Source organism: Mastigoproctus giganteus, chromosome 13 (genome assembly GCF_048544385.1).
Source record: "Mastigoproctus giganteus isolate SK-2022 chromosome 13, ASM4854438v1, whole genome shotgun sequence".
NCBI lineage: Eukaryota > Metazoa > Arthropoda > Arachnida > Uropygi > Thelyphonidae > Mastigoproctus > Mastigoproctus giganteus.
Window position 1 is genome coordinate 40,495,553 of NC_143587.1, and position 17,368 is coordinate 40,512,920.

A 17,368-nucleotide genomic window follows, 5' to 3' on the forward strand; every position below is an offset into this window, starting at 1 on the left:
CACCGATATTATATAGAAAACAACAATAGACCGAACACTGAACCTTGGGATACTCTACTAATAACATTAGTCCACGAAGAGCAGTGTCCATTAGCATTGATTACACTCTCTGTCTTCTCCCACTTAACCATTGCTTTATCCATAGCAGCAATTTGTCCTTAATTGCCATACTGTTCCAATTTGTATAGTGGTCTTCCATGTGCAATAGTATAAAAGGTTTTCCTATGATCGAAGTATATGATATCAAAATTATTTTTTGCATCCAGTTCCTTTGTGACCGTATCATAGTATCCAATAAATTTGGTCAGACAAAACTTCCCTTAACAAACCCATGCTGTTTCAGAACTACAGCTGAAGTCTTCTCTAGATTATCCTGCAGTGCTTTTTTAACCAGTGCCTCCATTAATTTTCCTGGAACAGAAGTTAAACTAAAAGGTCTGTAATTACTTGCATCACCCTTTGATCCTCCTTTGTGAATTGGGATCATATTTGCACATCTCCAGTCCATGGGGACCTCCCCTGAGTCCAAGGAAGCTCTCATAATTATGGCTAAGGGGTTGCTTACTTCCCTTGCTGACTCCTTTAATATAATTGGATAGATCCCATCCACCCCAGGTAGCTTCTTATGTTTAACTTCAACAATTTCTCTTCCACTCTGCTCTCAGTTATTACAAAATCACTTAGCTCATTGCCAGAGTTTAACAAACCTCTGGCATTCCCCTGTGTGAATAACTCTTCATGTGTGAACGTAGATGCAAAATAATTATTCAGTTTGTCAGCTATCTGAGCAGGATCATCAACAATTGAGCCATTGATACCAAGTGGACCAATCTGATTCATCCCCTTCCTTCTAGAGTTTACATAAGTAAAGAACTCTTTGCCGTTTTTCTTTGTATCCTTTGCCAATGATTTCTCGCAATATGGCTTTGCCTGCTTAACCTCCTTTATGACTTGATTACAGACCAGCTTATATCTACCATAGGCTTCTGTGTCACCTGATAATTTATATGTATTCCATGCATCGTTCTTCTCTGCCATGTGTCTCATTAGTTCATCTGACATCCATTTAGGCCAAAACCTTGAACAATATTTTTTAGTTGGTATGAAAAGTCTAGTAGCTTCCAAGATTAATTCTTTGAATGCTTTCCATTTAGAATTTGCTGTTGGTAACATCATCATTTGGAGAAATAACTCTATACAATTTAAAAACTTTTTCAGACCACCATAATCACCTTTACAAAAGCAAACACCCTTCCCTTTACCCCTGATAGCAATTACATCTTTGAGTAAATCCCACATCAGCACACTGTGATCACTGCCACCTAGTGGTCCCTTTATCTTCAGATTCTACTTAGGTTCCACGCAGTTTAACTACTTAGGTAGAGAAATTATTTTATCAAAATTATATACAGCAAGCGGGATAAGAAGATGGATAGTTTTTTGTAATTTTGTATAATCCCCCATTTAGTGATATAAAAACTAATCATCCAGAGATTAATTAAACTGGGATTAAATGGAAAATGCATCTTAAAACATAAAAATAGTTAAGAGAATGTGAAAAAAGTATCAAACTAGTATTTATTAATATTTTACTTATATGAAAAATTAGCATTATGAATGAGAGGGAGAGAAAAAAGACCCAAAACTATTAATACCATAACCAATGATCCATCCTGCCTCTTGACACGACTGTTTTGGAAAGTTTCATCATTTGTAGTAATAGTATATTTATAGATTGCACGACTATGAAAATTGGTCCAAAACACAACTGGATGGCTGTCATTATACAACATATCCACTGAATCAATACGGCTTGTTTCTGAAGAATCATGCAATATATCTTCTAGGTCTCCTGATGGTTTGTAGGGGTTGAGCTTCCGTAATTCATTTTCGCTAGCTACCAGCATATAAGATTCCTGACCTTACAAATAGAATTTTATAATTAATGAATGTAATTAATGCAACACTTTATGCTCTACACATTTAATATTTCAAAGCAATTTCAACAAAAAAAAAAAATTGTGGAAGTTGAATTCTAATTACAATAATTGAAAATTTTTAGGATTTGTATGCTTTGTGTAAGTTCAGAAATAGACTGGGGAGGATATTTTTGTTTTCTTACTGATGTAATAAATTATTACATGCATTTATAAAGGTTATTTCAAATACAAATGCCATTGTTTACTTATAAAAAAATTGTAATAAATCAATTATGCATTTTCGAGTAAATATTTTTACATATGCCATAACAATGGAAATTATGATAAGAACACTTCATTGTGTGAATATAATTTAACGAAGAGAATAAGTTACAAACTGCATGCTACAATCCCACCCTGGTGATGTTCTTCAGAATGATAAAAGAAAAGAAGTATGAAAAAAATTATATAAGAACTGTTTGTTTGTTATTTGGTTTTTAGGAGCATTAGCAACTAAGGCCATATTGCTCCGGGAATATGCGGTGGTCATTTCCTGACCTTTCCGCATCCTCCGTATTTGGTGGTGACGGGCTCGAACCCTGGTCTAATCAAGAAGCATGTGCTACGCACTGCTGCTCCTTCCCACCTGGCTACGGAGGTGCCTTATATAAGAACACTAGCTATACTTTAAAAGAACCCAGAAATCTCTTACAAAGTTAATTACAAAGAAAGATCTATTCTCAATAGCAACAATGCTAGAACATGTAACTATGCATGCCTTTAAAACTGTCACATTAAACTGGTTGCGATTAGAAAACATCAGTCCACCGAGTAACTGAAAGTTACTGGATGGACTGAATCAACTGGCAAGTTTTTTTTTTTTGGTTCCTTCACAATAGAAACAGTTTCACTCTATAATATAAATGGTGTTACAGGAAAAGGCAAAGCTGTCTTGTTTGGTCTACATTATATTTTCCTCCCATGTTATAATGATTGATGTATCTTGTAGGGTTTATATAAAAAGGTACGTTGTTACAACAAAGTGGCATACACACTTGGGATGTTGCTGAAGAATTTTTTTATTCTGCATGATCTTCTACGAAAGGAGAGGCTGGCGCGATCTTCTACGAAAGGATAGGCTGAGTTCCCTATAAGTATATTGGCAGGTTTTTTCAGTATGTTTTCACTGTTTGAAGGAAAAATGGAAATGTTTCTTTCAGTGAGTGAATTGTGATCACTAAAATGAAGTAGTTACCTACTCATACTGGAAAGGGGTGAAGAACTGATGCTGAGAGTTGGAAGGGAACAGGAAGAGAGGTTGGGAAAAGGGAGAAATAACTATTCCACTATGTCAAAAATGCAAGCCGATTTGGCTCTTTGAACATGTAACTGTGGCTCTTTAACTTTTAGCTCACGTGTACTACAAACAAAGGATTTCTGCGAGCAAATATTTTTGAACATTAACTATATGGCACACCCCAGGGTCCTGAGCTGGATTTCATCATTCTTCCCTTTCTTGGTGATTCCTTTCTACTTCTGACTCTCGTTTTCTCTCTCTCTCAAGGTGATTCAGAAATTTTTTTGGCTGGTACAGCAAAAGCCTCAGGCTCCTTCGCACTGTTTGGCTAATAATATTAAAAATAAATCAAGAAACCGTCTGAACAATATGAGTCTTTCTGCGTGTTTAAAGATGAAAATAATGGCAGACTCGCCCAAAATAATGGCTGACTCGCTCAAGAAGTTCTGCAGCAAAAGTCACATTAATTCGTACCTAATTGGATGTTTGTTACATTTTTTTCGGTATTAATATTTGTAAAATAATAAGAGAAGTTTACCTCAATATAATACGTATAACACTTCTGTATGATACTCTCCAGCAATTAAAACGAAAAAAATCGCTACTGAGCATTACGACTCTGGTTCATACTATCAATTTCAGTATTAATAAATAATATTTCGAAAAATATATTTTTTTAATAAAACAACTTTCCACTCTATTCCATTTCTTAACCCCCCCCCATCTTGAGCTGAGGTGCGGCTCTTCGATTTTTTTTTTATTAGATCAAAAATGGCTCTTCACTCAAAAAAAGTTGCCAACTTCTGCACTATGTTTTTACTGCTGAAATTAAAAAAAAAATAAAAATAAAAAAATCCAGTACAGGATCATAACACATGGTTTTTTGTAACTTATAATTTAAAATTATTTTTGTGCACGAAGTGCCATTCATCGATATACCTGCACTGATATGCCTTTTACTATCATATTTTAGCTATCATTGGTTTCTGAGGTCTGTTGTGTGTAGTCATTTAAGGTGCCAACTGGGAGTCAAAAATGCTAATGGAATCAACTTAAGCAAGGATCATGATGTGGCATCCATGCCACAGGAGAAATTCCTAATCCTAATGAGTTTACAATATAGGAGTCTGCTGACGAGGCTACTAGGAGACGGTCGTGTTCAAAGCCGTTAAGTGGATTTTTCTTATTTATTGATTTGAAATTATTGTTTTTCTAAAACTTTTGATTTAAATTTAGTAGTATAACGTTATTTTGTGATTTTCTGATTAATTTGGTGTATTTATTTCTTACTCGGCCTTGTAATTGCATAAAAGTATCGGTAAGGGTTTCCACGTGTTTTCAACTCCGCTACTGTTCGTAACTTTCGAGCCTTTGTGATACGATAGTTATATACCGTACAAGATAGCGTTAGTTGAACTCCGTTAGCAGTTAAATTGTACGTTTAAATAAATAAATATAACGACTTAGATTACAAACGTAACATAATTAATTATATTTAACATAATTAATAACATAATTAATTATAATTAATTAATAAATTAATAGAATCATGACTCAGACCAGAGCAGCAAAGCAAAAGGCTCAAGCTAATGGAAGTGCTGTGGCTCAGAGCAGAACTGAGGGGGGGCAGTTGTCCTCTGACTCACAGCCTTATAAAATGCACTGTTTGCTTGATGTTTGCAGAGCAATCGGGTACGGGACATGATACTGCCAAGGGGGATGTCTTTGTGTGTGCGCGATGCAAGGAGTGTATCGATATCAGGCAACAAATCGGCGTTCTTGTGGGCCTATATGAGAGCTTGAAGGACAGGGTGGATGCCCTCGAAGAAACTAAATTGAGGGGCCCATCAAGCTCTCAGCTGCCCACATCAACGCCAGAGCTTGCACTTGGGCATCGCGTGACACAGAGACAACACCCTAGGCAAAATGCGCTGGTCCCGAAGGAACTAGTAGTTGTTGGTGACTCTATTGTCAGGGAAACGGGGAACATCCTTTGTAAAACAGATAGGTGGAACAGGACCAGGGTATGTCTGCCAGGGGCAAAGGTTGATTACGTTGTAGAGCGAATATCATCTTTTAAGGGCACAAAAGGTGATATAGTTGTACACGTTGGCACTAATAATATTAAGAGTAGGAGACCGGCAGAATTACTTAACAAGTACAGGTCACTGTTGAACAAAAGCCGAGAATTAGGGTTGAATTTGAAAGTGTCTGCAATTCTGCCCAGACATGATAGGAGGGAGTATATGATGAGAGCTTTGTCGATCAATTCGGCCCTGGAAAGATTGTGCAAGGCTCAAGGGGTAGAATTTTTTTCAGCCTGGACTGTACTTGTTAACAGGAGAGATTGCTTCTACAGAGATGGGATACACTTAAATAGAAAGGGTGCAAGAATATTTGCTGATGCTATCGAGGCAGTGTTAGGTGGGTCGGAAAACTGCTAGCTTGGGGGGAGACAAAGACCAATAAATTGACAGTAGCCACTGGCAGAGGTGAAAGAGATTCTTGCACTGCTTCTATTAGAATGAGCAGAAGCCTGAAAAATAGGATGCATGGTATTTCAGAGACTGCTGGGAGCCATTGCGGTACAAGTAAACACATGGTTTGTGTTAGGGTAGCTAAGAATAGAAACAGGTGCAGGTATACTTGCGTGTACACCAATGCTAGGATTTTAGTAAATAAATTTGATGAATTTGAAGTATTGCTGAAAACATCAAAGGCAGATATTGTTGGGATATCAGAGACGTGGTGTCACACAGATATAAGGGATGCAGAACTGCAATTTGGGGAGTACAACGTCTACAGAAAGGATAGACAGGATAGGAAGGGGGGAGGGGTTATGCTATTAGTTAAGAAACACATAAAAACCAAGGAAGTGAAGCCAGTCGACAACGCTGGACAGTGCAGTGTTGAGTCAGTTTGGTATGACATCAGCATTGGGAGATCAAAATTGAGAGTAGGAGTGTGCTATAGGCCTAATGACTCTGATGAGTATAATAAGGAACTGCACAGGGAAATAGAGTGGGCCAGTAAATCAGAGAGTCTTATAATGGGAGATTTTAATTTCCCAGATATTGACTGGAATTTGGGGGCTGGTTACTCACACACTAGCAGGGTTGTGTGGATTTATTGGATGATTGTTTTCTACATCAGCATGTTCGGGAGGCAACTAGAGAGAGTAATACTCTTGATTTGATTATCAGCAGTGATTCTTCATGCATTAAGAATCTGCAGATAAATGAACCACTAGGTGGCAGTGATCACAGTGTGCTGAAGTGGGATTTACTCAGAGAGGTAACTACCATTAGGGGTAAAGGGAAGGGTTATTGCTTCCGTAAAGGCGACTACGATGGACTGAGACAGTATTTAAATTCTATACAGTGGGACCAACTGATGATGTTACCAAGAGCAAATTCAAAATAGGAAGCATTCAAAGAACTTATCTTGGAAGCTACTAGGCTTTACATACCAACTAAGAAATATTGTTCAAGGTTTAGGCCAAAATGGATGTCAGATGAACTAATGAAGCACATGGCAGAGAAGAAAAATGCATGGGATACTTACAAATTAACACATGACACAGAAGCCTATGATAGATACAAGTTGATATGCAACCAAGTTACAAAGGAGGTTAGGCAGGCAAAGGCAGATTACGAGAAATCCTTGGCAAGGGATGCAAAGAAAAATAGCAAAGAGTTCTTTACTTATGTAAACTCTAGAAGGAAGGGGATGAATCAGATTGGTCCACTTGATATTGATGGGTCAACTGTTGATGATCCTGCTCAGGTAGCTAACAAACTAAATGAATATTTTGCATCGACATTCACACATGAGGAGTTATTCAGCAAGGGGAATGCCAGAGGTGTATTCAACTCTAGCAGTAAGCTACAGAATCTTGAAATAACTGGGAGTAAAGTGGAGGAGAAACTGTTGAAGATAAACACAAGAAAGGCACCCGGGGTGGATGGGATCTATCCAGTTATATTAAAGGAGGCAGCAAAGGAAGTAAGCAAACCCTTAGCCATAATTATGAGAGCTTCCTTGGACTCAGGGGAGGTACCCATAGACTGGAAATGTGCAAATGTGACCCCAATTCACAAAGGAGGATCAAAGGCTGACACAAGTAATTATAGACCTGTGAGCTTAACTTCTGTTCCAGGAAAATTAATGGAGGCACTGGTTAAAGAAGCACTGCAGGATCATTTAGACAAGACTTCAGTTATAGCTCAGACACAGCATGGTTTTGTTAAGGGGAAGTCTTGCCTGACCAACTTGATTGGATACTATGATGCAGGGAATAACTTTGATATTATATACTTGGATCTTAGAAAGGCTTTTGATACTGCTGCACATGGAAGACTGCTACACAAATTGGAGCAGTGTGACACTGGAGGCAAATTGCTGCTATGAATAAAGGGGTGGTTGAGGGGGAGAAGACAGAGAGTGGTAATCAATGGACACTGCTCATCGTGGACTAATGTTATTAGTGGAGTCCCTCAGGGCTCAGTGTTGGGTCCATTATTGTTTTCTGTATTTATAAATGATATTGATGATGGTATATCAAGCTTAATGTCCAAGTTTGCAGACGATACAAAGGTTGGCAGGGTTGTCAAGGACACTACTGACACTATGCTGCTGCAACAGGATCTGGAAAGGTTGAGCAGATGGGCTGAGAGGTGGCAAATGAAGTTTAACATTGACAAATGTAAAGTACTACACATGGGAAACAGCAACCCCAGAGCAAAGTATCAACTCTGTGGTACTACCCTGACAGTGGTAGAGAATGAAAGGAACTTGGGGGTGGTTGTGCAGGCAGATATGAAGTTCTCTGAGCAGTGCAGACGGGCTGCAAGAGTAGCTCATGGAGTATTGTCAATGATATACAGGAATTTTTCCAGCAGGGATAAGGAGGTGATTATTCCATTGTATAAGGCAATGGTCAGGCCACACCTAGAGTACTGTATACAGGTCTGGAGGCCTCATTTCAGGAGGGATGTCGAGCTGCTGGAGCGAGTACAGAGAAGGGCAACAAGATTAGTGAATGGAACAAAGGGGTGCTCTTACGAAGAAAGGCTTAAGTTTTGCAAATTGCAGTGTCTGGAGACTAGGCACCAGCCAAGTGATCTGATAGAGGTGTATAAAGCCTTGAATGGTTAAATCATGCTCAATGCTGATGGGATTCTTCCTCTAGCTCAGAAAAATCACCTGAGAGGGCATAAATTCAAATTGAGGAAAGACAGATGTAGGATAGACGTGCGGAAATTTGCCTTTAGCCAGCGAGTGGTTGGTTGGTGGAACAGACTTCCATCCTTTGTGGTGGAGGTTGATAGCCTAAATAAGACCTATTGTATCATTTATGGGAAGCCCCACATATGCTTTGTCAGGGTATTTGGCTAAATTGATTTCGCCTATAGTGGGCCAGTCCAACTATGTCATAAAAGACAGTAAAGAATTTGTGAATTTTGTGAAAGATTTGATTATAAATGAAAACGAGAGCATGATTTCTTTTGATGTGGTATCACTATTCACATGCATTCCAATTAAACATGGAATATATTGTTTTAGAAAATCTTTGAGTAATGATGTCTCTTTGAGTAATAGATCGCTTTTAAATGTAGAGGATATTTGTTCGGGTGTGGAACTTTGTCTGGCCAGCACCACTATGGTGTACCAAGGTGTTATGTACAAACAGGTTCACGGTACAGCCATGGGATCACCTATTAGCGCTATCGTGGCCAATCTGGCCATGGAGGAGTTAGAGGACAGGGTTTTTAGTGGATGTCAGTTTCCCATAAAGAAATGGAAAAGGTATGTTGATGATACCTTTACCGTGGTCCAGAAGGGGAGAGAGGATGTTGCACTTCATTGGCTTAATAGCTTCTCCCAATTTATACAATTTACCTCAGAGGTGGAAACAGGAGGTGCCCTTCCTTTCTTGGATGTACTGGTCTCTAGGGTAGGCCCTAGGCTCAAAACTTCTGTGTTTAAAAAACCTATGTGCAGAGGCCAGTACACCCATTATAGTTCAGCACAAGCTGGGCAGCATAAGAATAGTGTAGTGAAAGCTCTACCAGATAGAGCAGGGTCACACTGCACCACCTCTGAGGACAAAGAATGTGAAATTAGACGCGTCACAGCAGACCTTAGAAAATGCGGATACCCCCAGAGGATCATAGACAGATTTAGTAAAGGAATAGAGTCTAACCGTCAGGAACCGTGCCGACCGGGCTAGCCGAGTGGGTAAAGTACCTGCCCGGCAACCCAAAGGTCGCGGGTTCGATTCCCGCCTCGGGCTTGGATCACTGTACTACAAAAACCTTTGGAGGTGCAATATGGCCACAGAAGCCGATGCGCCAACAACTACCAAATCAAAAAAAAAAAAAAAAAATCAGGAACCGTTTGTTCCTGTGGCTACCGCATACATTCCTTACTATCCGGGCGTTACTGAGCATCTCGCTAGAGTTTTGCGGGGTTATAAAACACGCTGTGTGCAGCTTCCCGGGCGGAGGTTGCACACAGTGTTGTCTCAGGTAAAAGACCCAATAGCAAAGGACCTGAGTAGTGGAGTAGTATACAGGATAAAATGCCCGGATTGTGGGGAATGTTATGTGGGCGAGACAAAACGACGGCTCAAGGATCGTCTGGGGGAGCATGCAAATGCTATAAAAACCGCTGATTACAATAAGTCTGCTGTGGCCGAACATTTTTGGGAGAAGCAGCATCAAATTTCCCCAGAGGATGCGGTTATCGTGGATCGAGCGCATGGGTTCTGGAACCATAAATGGCTCGAGAGCCTATGAATCTGTTCATCCGACCACAATATTATGAATAGGGACAGAGGTATGCGTATGCATCCTCTGTTTGAAACTATCATCCTAAGTATGGATGAACGGTTCTGCTTAACACGTTCCCGAGCTATTTCCGCTTCCACTTCAGACCATGCGCCGACTGCACCACGTGTATAGGTACCGTGAGCCTGTTATATATGGACGTGCTGCAGGAAGTTTTGTTTCTGCTGAGGAAGGAAGCCGATGCTTCCGAAAGCTCCAGAGACTTTTATTGTTTTTATCGCTTTTAATCCGGTTTATTTTAGCGTATTTTATCTTAAGGATTTTATCACAGTTTTAATGTTTTTACATGTATATAATTTAATTTAATATAATAGCAGTTTTTGTAAATAGTCATTTTATTTTATTTTAATATGTAAATATTTTAGTTACAGTAAATACTTATTCTTATGGTTGGTGTGTGAGCTGATTTAATGCTAAAATATTAATTTTCCCAACCTCAGAGGCCTTTTTCAGGATATTGAAAACAACTTTCATAGCAGGAACAACTCAAAGTGTGTGTGTGTTTTTTTTTTGGCTGATGTTATATAAGCTTGCTACCTTGCATCATGTGCCTTTGATAATGCTAAAAATCCATTAGATCAAGACACAAAGAATTGGAAGAGATGGAACGGCTGTCATCTGTTTGGATAGAAAATCAAACAAAGAACAAGTTTGCTTACGATAGAAGCAAAAGCATTAGCAATATTTTATTATGTAATAAAATATGTTAAGTATTTTATTATGATTATTTATTTGTGTTTGTTAATGTTTTGGTTACAAATGTGTGTCAATCTTGGGTGGTCAGCACCTAACCCTATTTTTCCCATAGGGCCTGTTGTTTATATTGCATGATTTTGCATTGCACAAGGGTTTCTAGAAACACAACTATCGTGCTATACGAGGACTAACTGTACTAGCAAATGGTGTGTTTCATCAAGATAGTGCTGCCTGCTCACACGTCAGCAAATTACAATGACTACAATGTATCAGCATCGGTATTAATTGCTGTTGTATCCACATGTTTCGCTATATCTAGTCCCAACTTCTTTTTTTTTTTTTTCAAATTTAAAATTCACTTGGATAGAGAAAAACAAATGAAGACATTATATATCATATGTGGAATAATTTATTTCCAGGCTTTGATGAATTATTCTATAAGAGTAGGATAACTACATTGCAACACTACTGGAACCAATGTTTGCAGCTCCAAGGAGACTGAAAATAATATATTGAAAAATAATACTGTTGTGAATCAAATGTTTCATAGTGAGGATATGAAATTTTCAATACTCAACTCTGTATTCATGCAATAAATTTCAACAATTTCCTAAACCCTTTCTTTGAAAGGTAAAATGTATACTTAAAATATAAATTTTAATAATCTCCTACCTTCTGCTTTACAGGAACCATCATCACCAAGTACTCTTACATACCCAGGAGAACACGCACAAGTATGATTTCCTGATTTTTTTGCAAAACACACTTGGGAGCAGATTCCAAATCGACATGGTCCAATTTCTTAAAAAAAAAAAAGCAACCAGTAATGATTGACATTTATTGCCTATGGACAACAGAAAAGAATAAAGTTCAGCTTTTTATTAAATTATAACCATTAAAGTATGTGTTAAATATACAATAAGTGTCAGTTATAGTGATCACGTTTTCAAATTGAATTTTGACTCTAACAAACACCAATTCTAATAAGCGAAAATTGACCAATATTATCCACAGACTATGAAAATAAAGATAAAAAGAACAAATTTACATTTTATTACCAAAAATTTATTACCAATTAAATGGTGTGTGAAAATCAGAAGAATATTATCCACAGGTTAGCAAAATAAAAATAAATTTATACTTACGTTATGTATAAAGCTTAATTAACATACATATTAATTAAACATAACACTTTGTAATATGATTATACATAACATAATTTTAAATAGTCACTTATCACTACAAAGTCTATTTATAGATTTTTCGATATTGTATAACAGTCTATATTCATGATCACTTGCATCCGTTTCTTCCAACACTCTCCTCAGGACGACTAGCTTCACAAGTTTGCCACTTTGTAACTGGAATTCGTTTGGGTTCATCTTCACTTTCCTCCTCCTCTGCAAAATTATCAGTAACAGACTGGGCAATTTCTTCTTCTTCTGTTAAAGCTGTAGTAACTACCCATTTATAACAGATTGTACAAACAAAAAGGCCCAATAAACTGAAAACTGCAAATTGTTTTTATTGTTTTATGGTTGTGACTTCTAGAAATGTGACCTCCAGAAGGGTGCATTAGAAAAATATCACAGAGGCATTAAAAATTGATTCTTATAAGTGAAGATTGATTGTAATAAATGCTGAAAGTGTAATGCATTTTATCAATTTGAATTGGTTCTTTGAAATGTGATTCTCTAAAGTGGCTGATTCTAATAACCAGTTATCACTATAACTGGCACTTACTGTAATCACTGTTAAATAAAATGCACCAATTATTATGTAGTATCTCTGGCTGTCTTACATTATTAACATTATAGTGAAAATTTTATGATAATTACAAGTGAACTATAATACCTAATAAAAAAAAAAACTACAGCAGTAAATGAAGATACTACAGAAAACATTGACTATTCAATAACATTGACTTTCAGTTTTTTTTTTTTTTTAATTTTTATATTTGTATGTACAGTAACACCTGTTTAATTCAAAGTCCAAGGAGGAAAAATATAGTTGCTTTGACTTAATAGGGGTGAAGTAGCTGTAGAAGATGTATGTATCCATATATCAGTATTATTCAAAAGAAAATTTTAATGTTTTATATACACTGTACAGAATTTTTGCAATTCTAATTTAAAATGCTAAAAATCTTAGTTTTGTTGTATTAGACTTTTGTGAATCAACAATTAAACATCAATTCCATAAATTAATTCATTAAATCCCTGCAGTGATTAAAGACAGTATCAATACTTTGTTATTTTTAAATCTTATGCCAGTATAAGTGTATTAAATGCAGTTACTGTGAATTATATTTTACACACTTAAGAATTAATGACACTAATGTGGACCATCAAGACTTTTCACAAATTATTTAGATATAGGTTTATTTGAATGTCCATAAGAAACAACCAAGAAACCAAAGTTTTAAAGGGTTCATAACAAGTACAACTGACAGTTACTTGCTCTGGACAGCAGGGTATATTTAGGGGAATTCTTCACATTAAGCTTCCTTCCCTAACCCTACACACATATTGGAAAACTGCAAGTTTCTTAATATAACTAGATTCTTTCACTTTAACTGAATTCTTTATGGCAAGGATCCCCAATGTTTTGTTGACGGTGAGCCACATTTAAATTCATAATATTTAGCAAGTCACAATAGACAGACAAAAATTATGACCAAAAATTCATTGTAAAGAACCTTTTATTCGCACTTTAATTCTCATAATTATAACATTCTTTTAAATATTTAAGCTTTCTCATCTTTCAGAATTGCTACCTTGTTGCATATTTTGTATTAGAAAACAATTCCCATTTCTGGATTTCTCTCCCTTACTCATCTCTACTCCTTTCCACTGAATCTTTCTTTTCTACTCATTACCAAATACTACAACAGATTTTTCTCTTTCCATTTAGAAGAAAGTTAGGGTTCCCTTTGGGTTGAACTTAAGCAGCCAGGAAATTTAATGACTTTCTGAGTTAATCTGAATAGCTTTGTATATGATGAGCTTTGCACCGAGGACACTTCAACCTTGTTGTAACTGGACACCCCTCACAAAAGAAGGTGGCAAAGGAAGTAAGTAAACCCCCAGCTATAATTATGAGAGCATCCTTGGACTCAGGGGAAGTCATCATAGACTGGAGATGTGCAAATGTATCCCCAATTCATAAAGGGGATCTAAGGTTGACACGAGTAATTACAGACCAGTTAGTTTAACTTCTCTTCCGGGGAAAATAATGGAGTCACTGGTTAAAGATGCATTGCAGGATCATCTAGACAAGACTGCTGTTGTTGTTGTTATTTGGTTTTTAGGAGCATTAGCAACTAAGGCCATACTGCTCCGGGGATATGCGGTGGTCATTCCCTGACCTTTCCGCATCCTCTGTATTTGGTGGGCATGGGTTCGAACCCCGGTCTAATCAAGAAGCATTTGCTACGCACTGCTGCTCCTGCCCACCTGGCTACGGAGGCGCAGACAGACAGACAAGACTGAAGCAATAATTCAGACACAGCATGGGTTTGTTAAGGGAAAGTTTGTCTGACAAATCTGATTGGATACTATGATGTGGTTACAAAGGAACTGGAGGCAAAAAATAATTTTCATATCATATACTTAGATTTCAGGAAAGCTTTTGACACTGATGTACATGGAAGACTACTGTTCAAACCGGTGTAGTATGGTATTAAGAGTAAGTTGCTACAATGGATAAAAGGATGGCTGAGTGGGAGAAGATAGAGAGTGGTAATCAATGGATGCTGCTCTTCATGGACTTATGTTATTGGTGGATTCCCCCAGAGTTCGGTGTTGGGCCCACTGTTGTTTTGTATATATATCAATGACATTGATGAAGGTATATCAGGCTAAGTGTCGAAGTTTGCAAATGATACAAAGGTTGGCAGGGTTGTTAATGACAGTAATGGCAGTGTGCTACTGCAACAGGATCTAGAAGATTTGGGCAGATGGGCTGAGAAGTGGCAACTGAAGTTTAACATTGACAAATGCAAAGTACTGCATATGTGTAGAAGTAACCCCAGAGGAACATACTAACTGTATGGTACTACTCTCAGGGTGATAGAGAATGAAAAAGACCTGGGAGTAATTGTGCAGTCAGATATGAAATTTTCTGAGCAGTGCAGACAGGCTGTCAGAGCAGATCATGGAGTATTGTCAATGATATTCAGGAATTTTGCTAGTAGGGAAAAGGAGGTGATTATACCTTTGTATAAGGCAATGGTCAGGCCATGCCATGAGTACTACGTACAGGTCTGGAGACCTCATTTTAGGAAGGATGTAGCATTGCTTTAGCAAGTACAGAGAAGGGCAACGAAAGGGTAGTCTTACCAAGAAAGGCTTAAGTTCTGCAAATTGCAGTCTGGAGACTAGGCACATGTGAGGTGATCTGATTGTGATGTATAAGGCCTTGAATGGATTGAGCAGGCTCAATGCTGATGGGAGTCTTCCTCTTGCTCAGGTTACAAACCTGAGGGGGAATAAATTCAAACTGAGGAAAGACAGTTATAGAATAGATGTGTGGAAATTTTCTTTTAGCCAGCGGGTAGTTGATTGCTGGAACAAACTTCCATCTGTTGGTGTGGAAGTTGATAGTTTAAATAAATTCAAGGAGGAACTGGACAAACATTTAGAGGGAATAGATGTGTGAAATGGAATTTAAAAAAAAAAAAAAAAAAAAAAACTACATTCTATAACTACATTTTCTAGTTATTTTCAGTGACATGTTAATCGATGTTGAAATAAGGATAAGAGCAGTTTTTTGTTATTATTATTATTATTATTATTATTATTATTATTATTAGTAGTAGTGGTGGTGGTGGTGGTGGTATATCATGCAAGAGTTAAAGCCCCAGCTAATAAAAGAAGAAAAAAAAAAAAAAAAAAAAAAAAAAACGTGTTTTTTTTTTTTTTTAAAACACATCATCTGTCCATCCCCTCCAATAATTTGTCTAGTTCTTTCTTGAAATTATTCAAACTACTCACTTCAATAACAATAGATGGAAGTTTGTTCCTATGATTGACTGCCTGCTGGCTGAAGGAACACCTCTGCACATCTATCCTGCACCCATCATCCTCCAGTTTGAATTTATGTCTCTCCCATGCATGTAGTCTGAGTAAGAAGAAGAATCCCATCGGCAATGAGCTTGCTCAATCCATTCAAAGCTTTAAACATTTCAATCAGATCACCTTGCAGGTTCCTAGTCTCCAAACACTGCAATTTGTAGAACTGAAGTGTTTCTTGGTAAGACCACCCATTTGTTTCTTCAGCAATCTCATTGCTCTTATCTATGCCTGTTCCAGCAGATCTAAATCTTTCCTAAAATGAGAACTCCAAACTTGTATATGGTACTTAAGATGTGGCCTAATCACTGCCTTGTATAAAGATAATCACTTCCCTATCTCTGGTCGCAAAGTTCCTGTATACCATTGATAAAACCCCATGAGCAGTCCTGGCAGCCTGTCCACCCTGCTCAGAAAATTTTATACCAGACTGCACGATTATCCACTGGAATTCTAAGACGTCTGAATCTAAAGAGGCTCTCATTATTATGGGCACTGGTTTTAAGTATTCTTTTTGCAGATTCTTTTAATATACAGCCACTACCCGATTAACGTAAGGGTTGCGTTTCTACATAAGTCGGATTTTACATAAGTCAGAATTTCTCTCATACTTGTGCAGCACTCGCAACTGTGCTCACTGAATTGATTGAATAAAAAAAGAAATATTCGATGAACATCTGAATAGAATTATTTATTGTACTTATTCCATTTTTTATCTTATGCGAATTACAAAAATCATGCAATTTAAAAAATTTAAAAATTATAAAATTACAAAAAAAGAGAGTAGACAGGCATAACATCAGTAAGTTTTACCTCCCGAGCATCGTTGCCACAACTGACGTCTTCAGTTGATAAGTATGCCACTGTGGAGGTTGAGGGCTTTAAAGATTTAGAAGGGGTCGGCCGCTCAACCTTACGAAAGAACGTATTAATGGATGACTGGACAGTAGCTTTTTTCTTTTCATTGTAGATTTCTTTGTAACAAGCAAGCATATCATTCACCCCTCTGTTAACTTTTAAGAATCGTTCACTGTCAGGATCCATCTTCTCAAACCTTGCCATTGCTGGTGCAATTTCACGAAATGTTATTATTGTCTCTCTCGTTATTAAACGTCTCGGCTCCTCATTTAGTTCATCTTGAGCTTCGTCAGCATTTTCTCCTTTCACTATTGCTGCCTGCATCAATAAGTTCTTCTTTAGATAATTCCTTCTCTTCTTCCTCTATTAACTCCTCCATGTCTTTGGCAACAACATCTAACTGAAGTAGCTCTGCAGCCTTTACAATCTTATCTGTAACCTCTTCATATGATTAGTCTTTTTCAAACCGTTTGAAGCCTTTTACGTGCCGTGAGCATATTTTCTTCCATGCACCATTTAAACAACTTTTAGTAATTTCCGCCCAGGCCTTAATGTTTAAGATGATGTGGTAAATATTGTAAGATTTCCAAAAATCTCTTAATGTAAAATTTTTCTTAACGTGTACTGCAGACAATGCCTGAACAAATGTTGTGCATAAATAGTATGCTTTTATTT

General features: G+C 37.4%; 1 protein-coding gene across 1 annotated transcript in view; it reads right to left on the reverse strand.

Moving 5' to 3' along the window:
* The window catches only part of LOC150075985 (prolow-density lipoprotein receptor-related protein 1-like), a 1,358,636-nt gene that overhangs the window by 262,090 nt on the left and 1,079,178 nt on the right, over positions 1–17,368 (reverse strand). Inside the window, 2 exon segments of the mRNA XM_090387555.1 lie at positions 1,656–1,921; positions 11,436–11,564. Coding sequence (XP_090243681.1) covers positions 1,656–1,921; positions 11,436–11,564 — 395 coding nt within the window.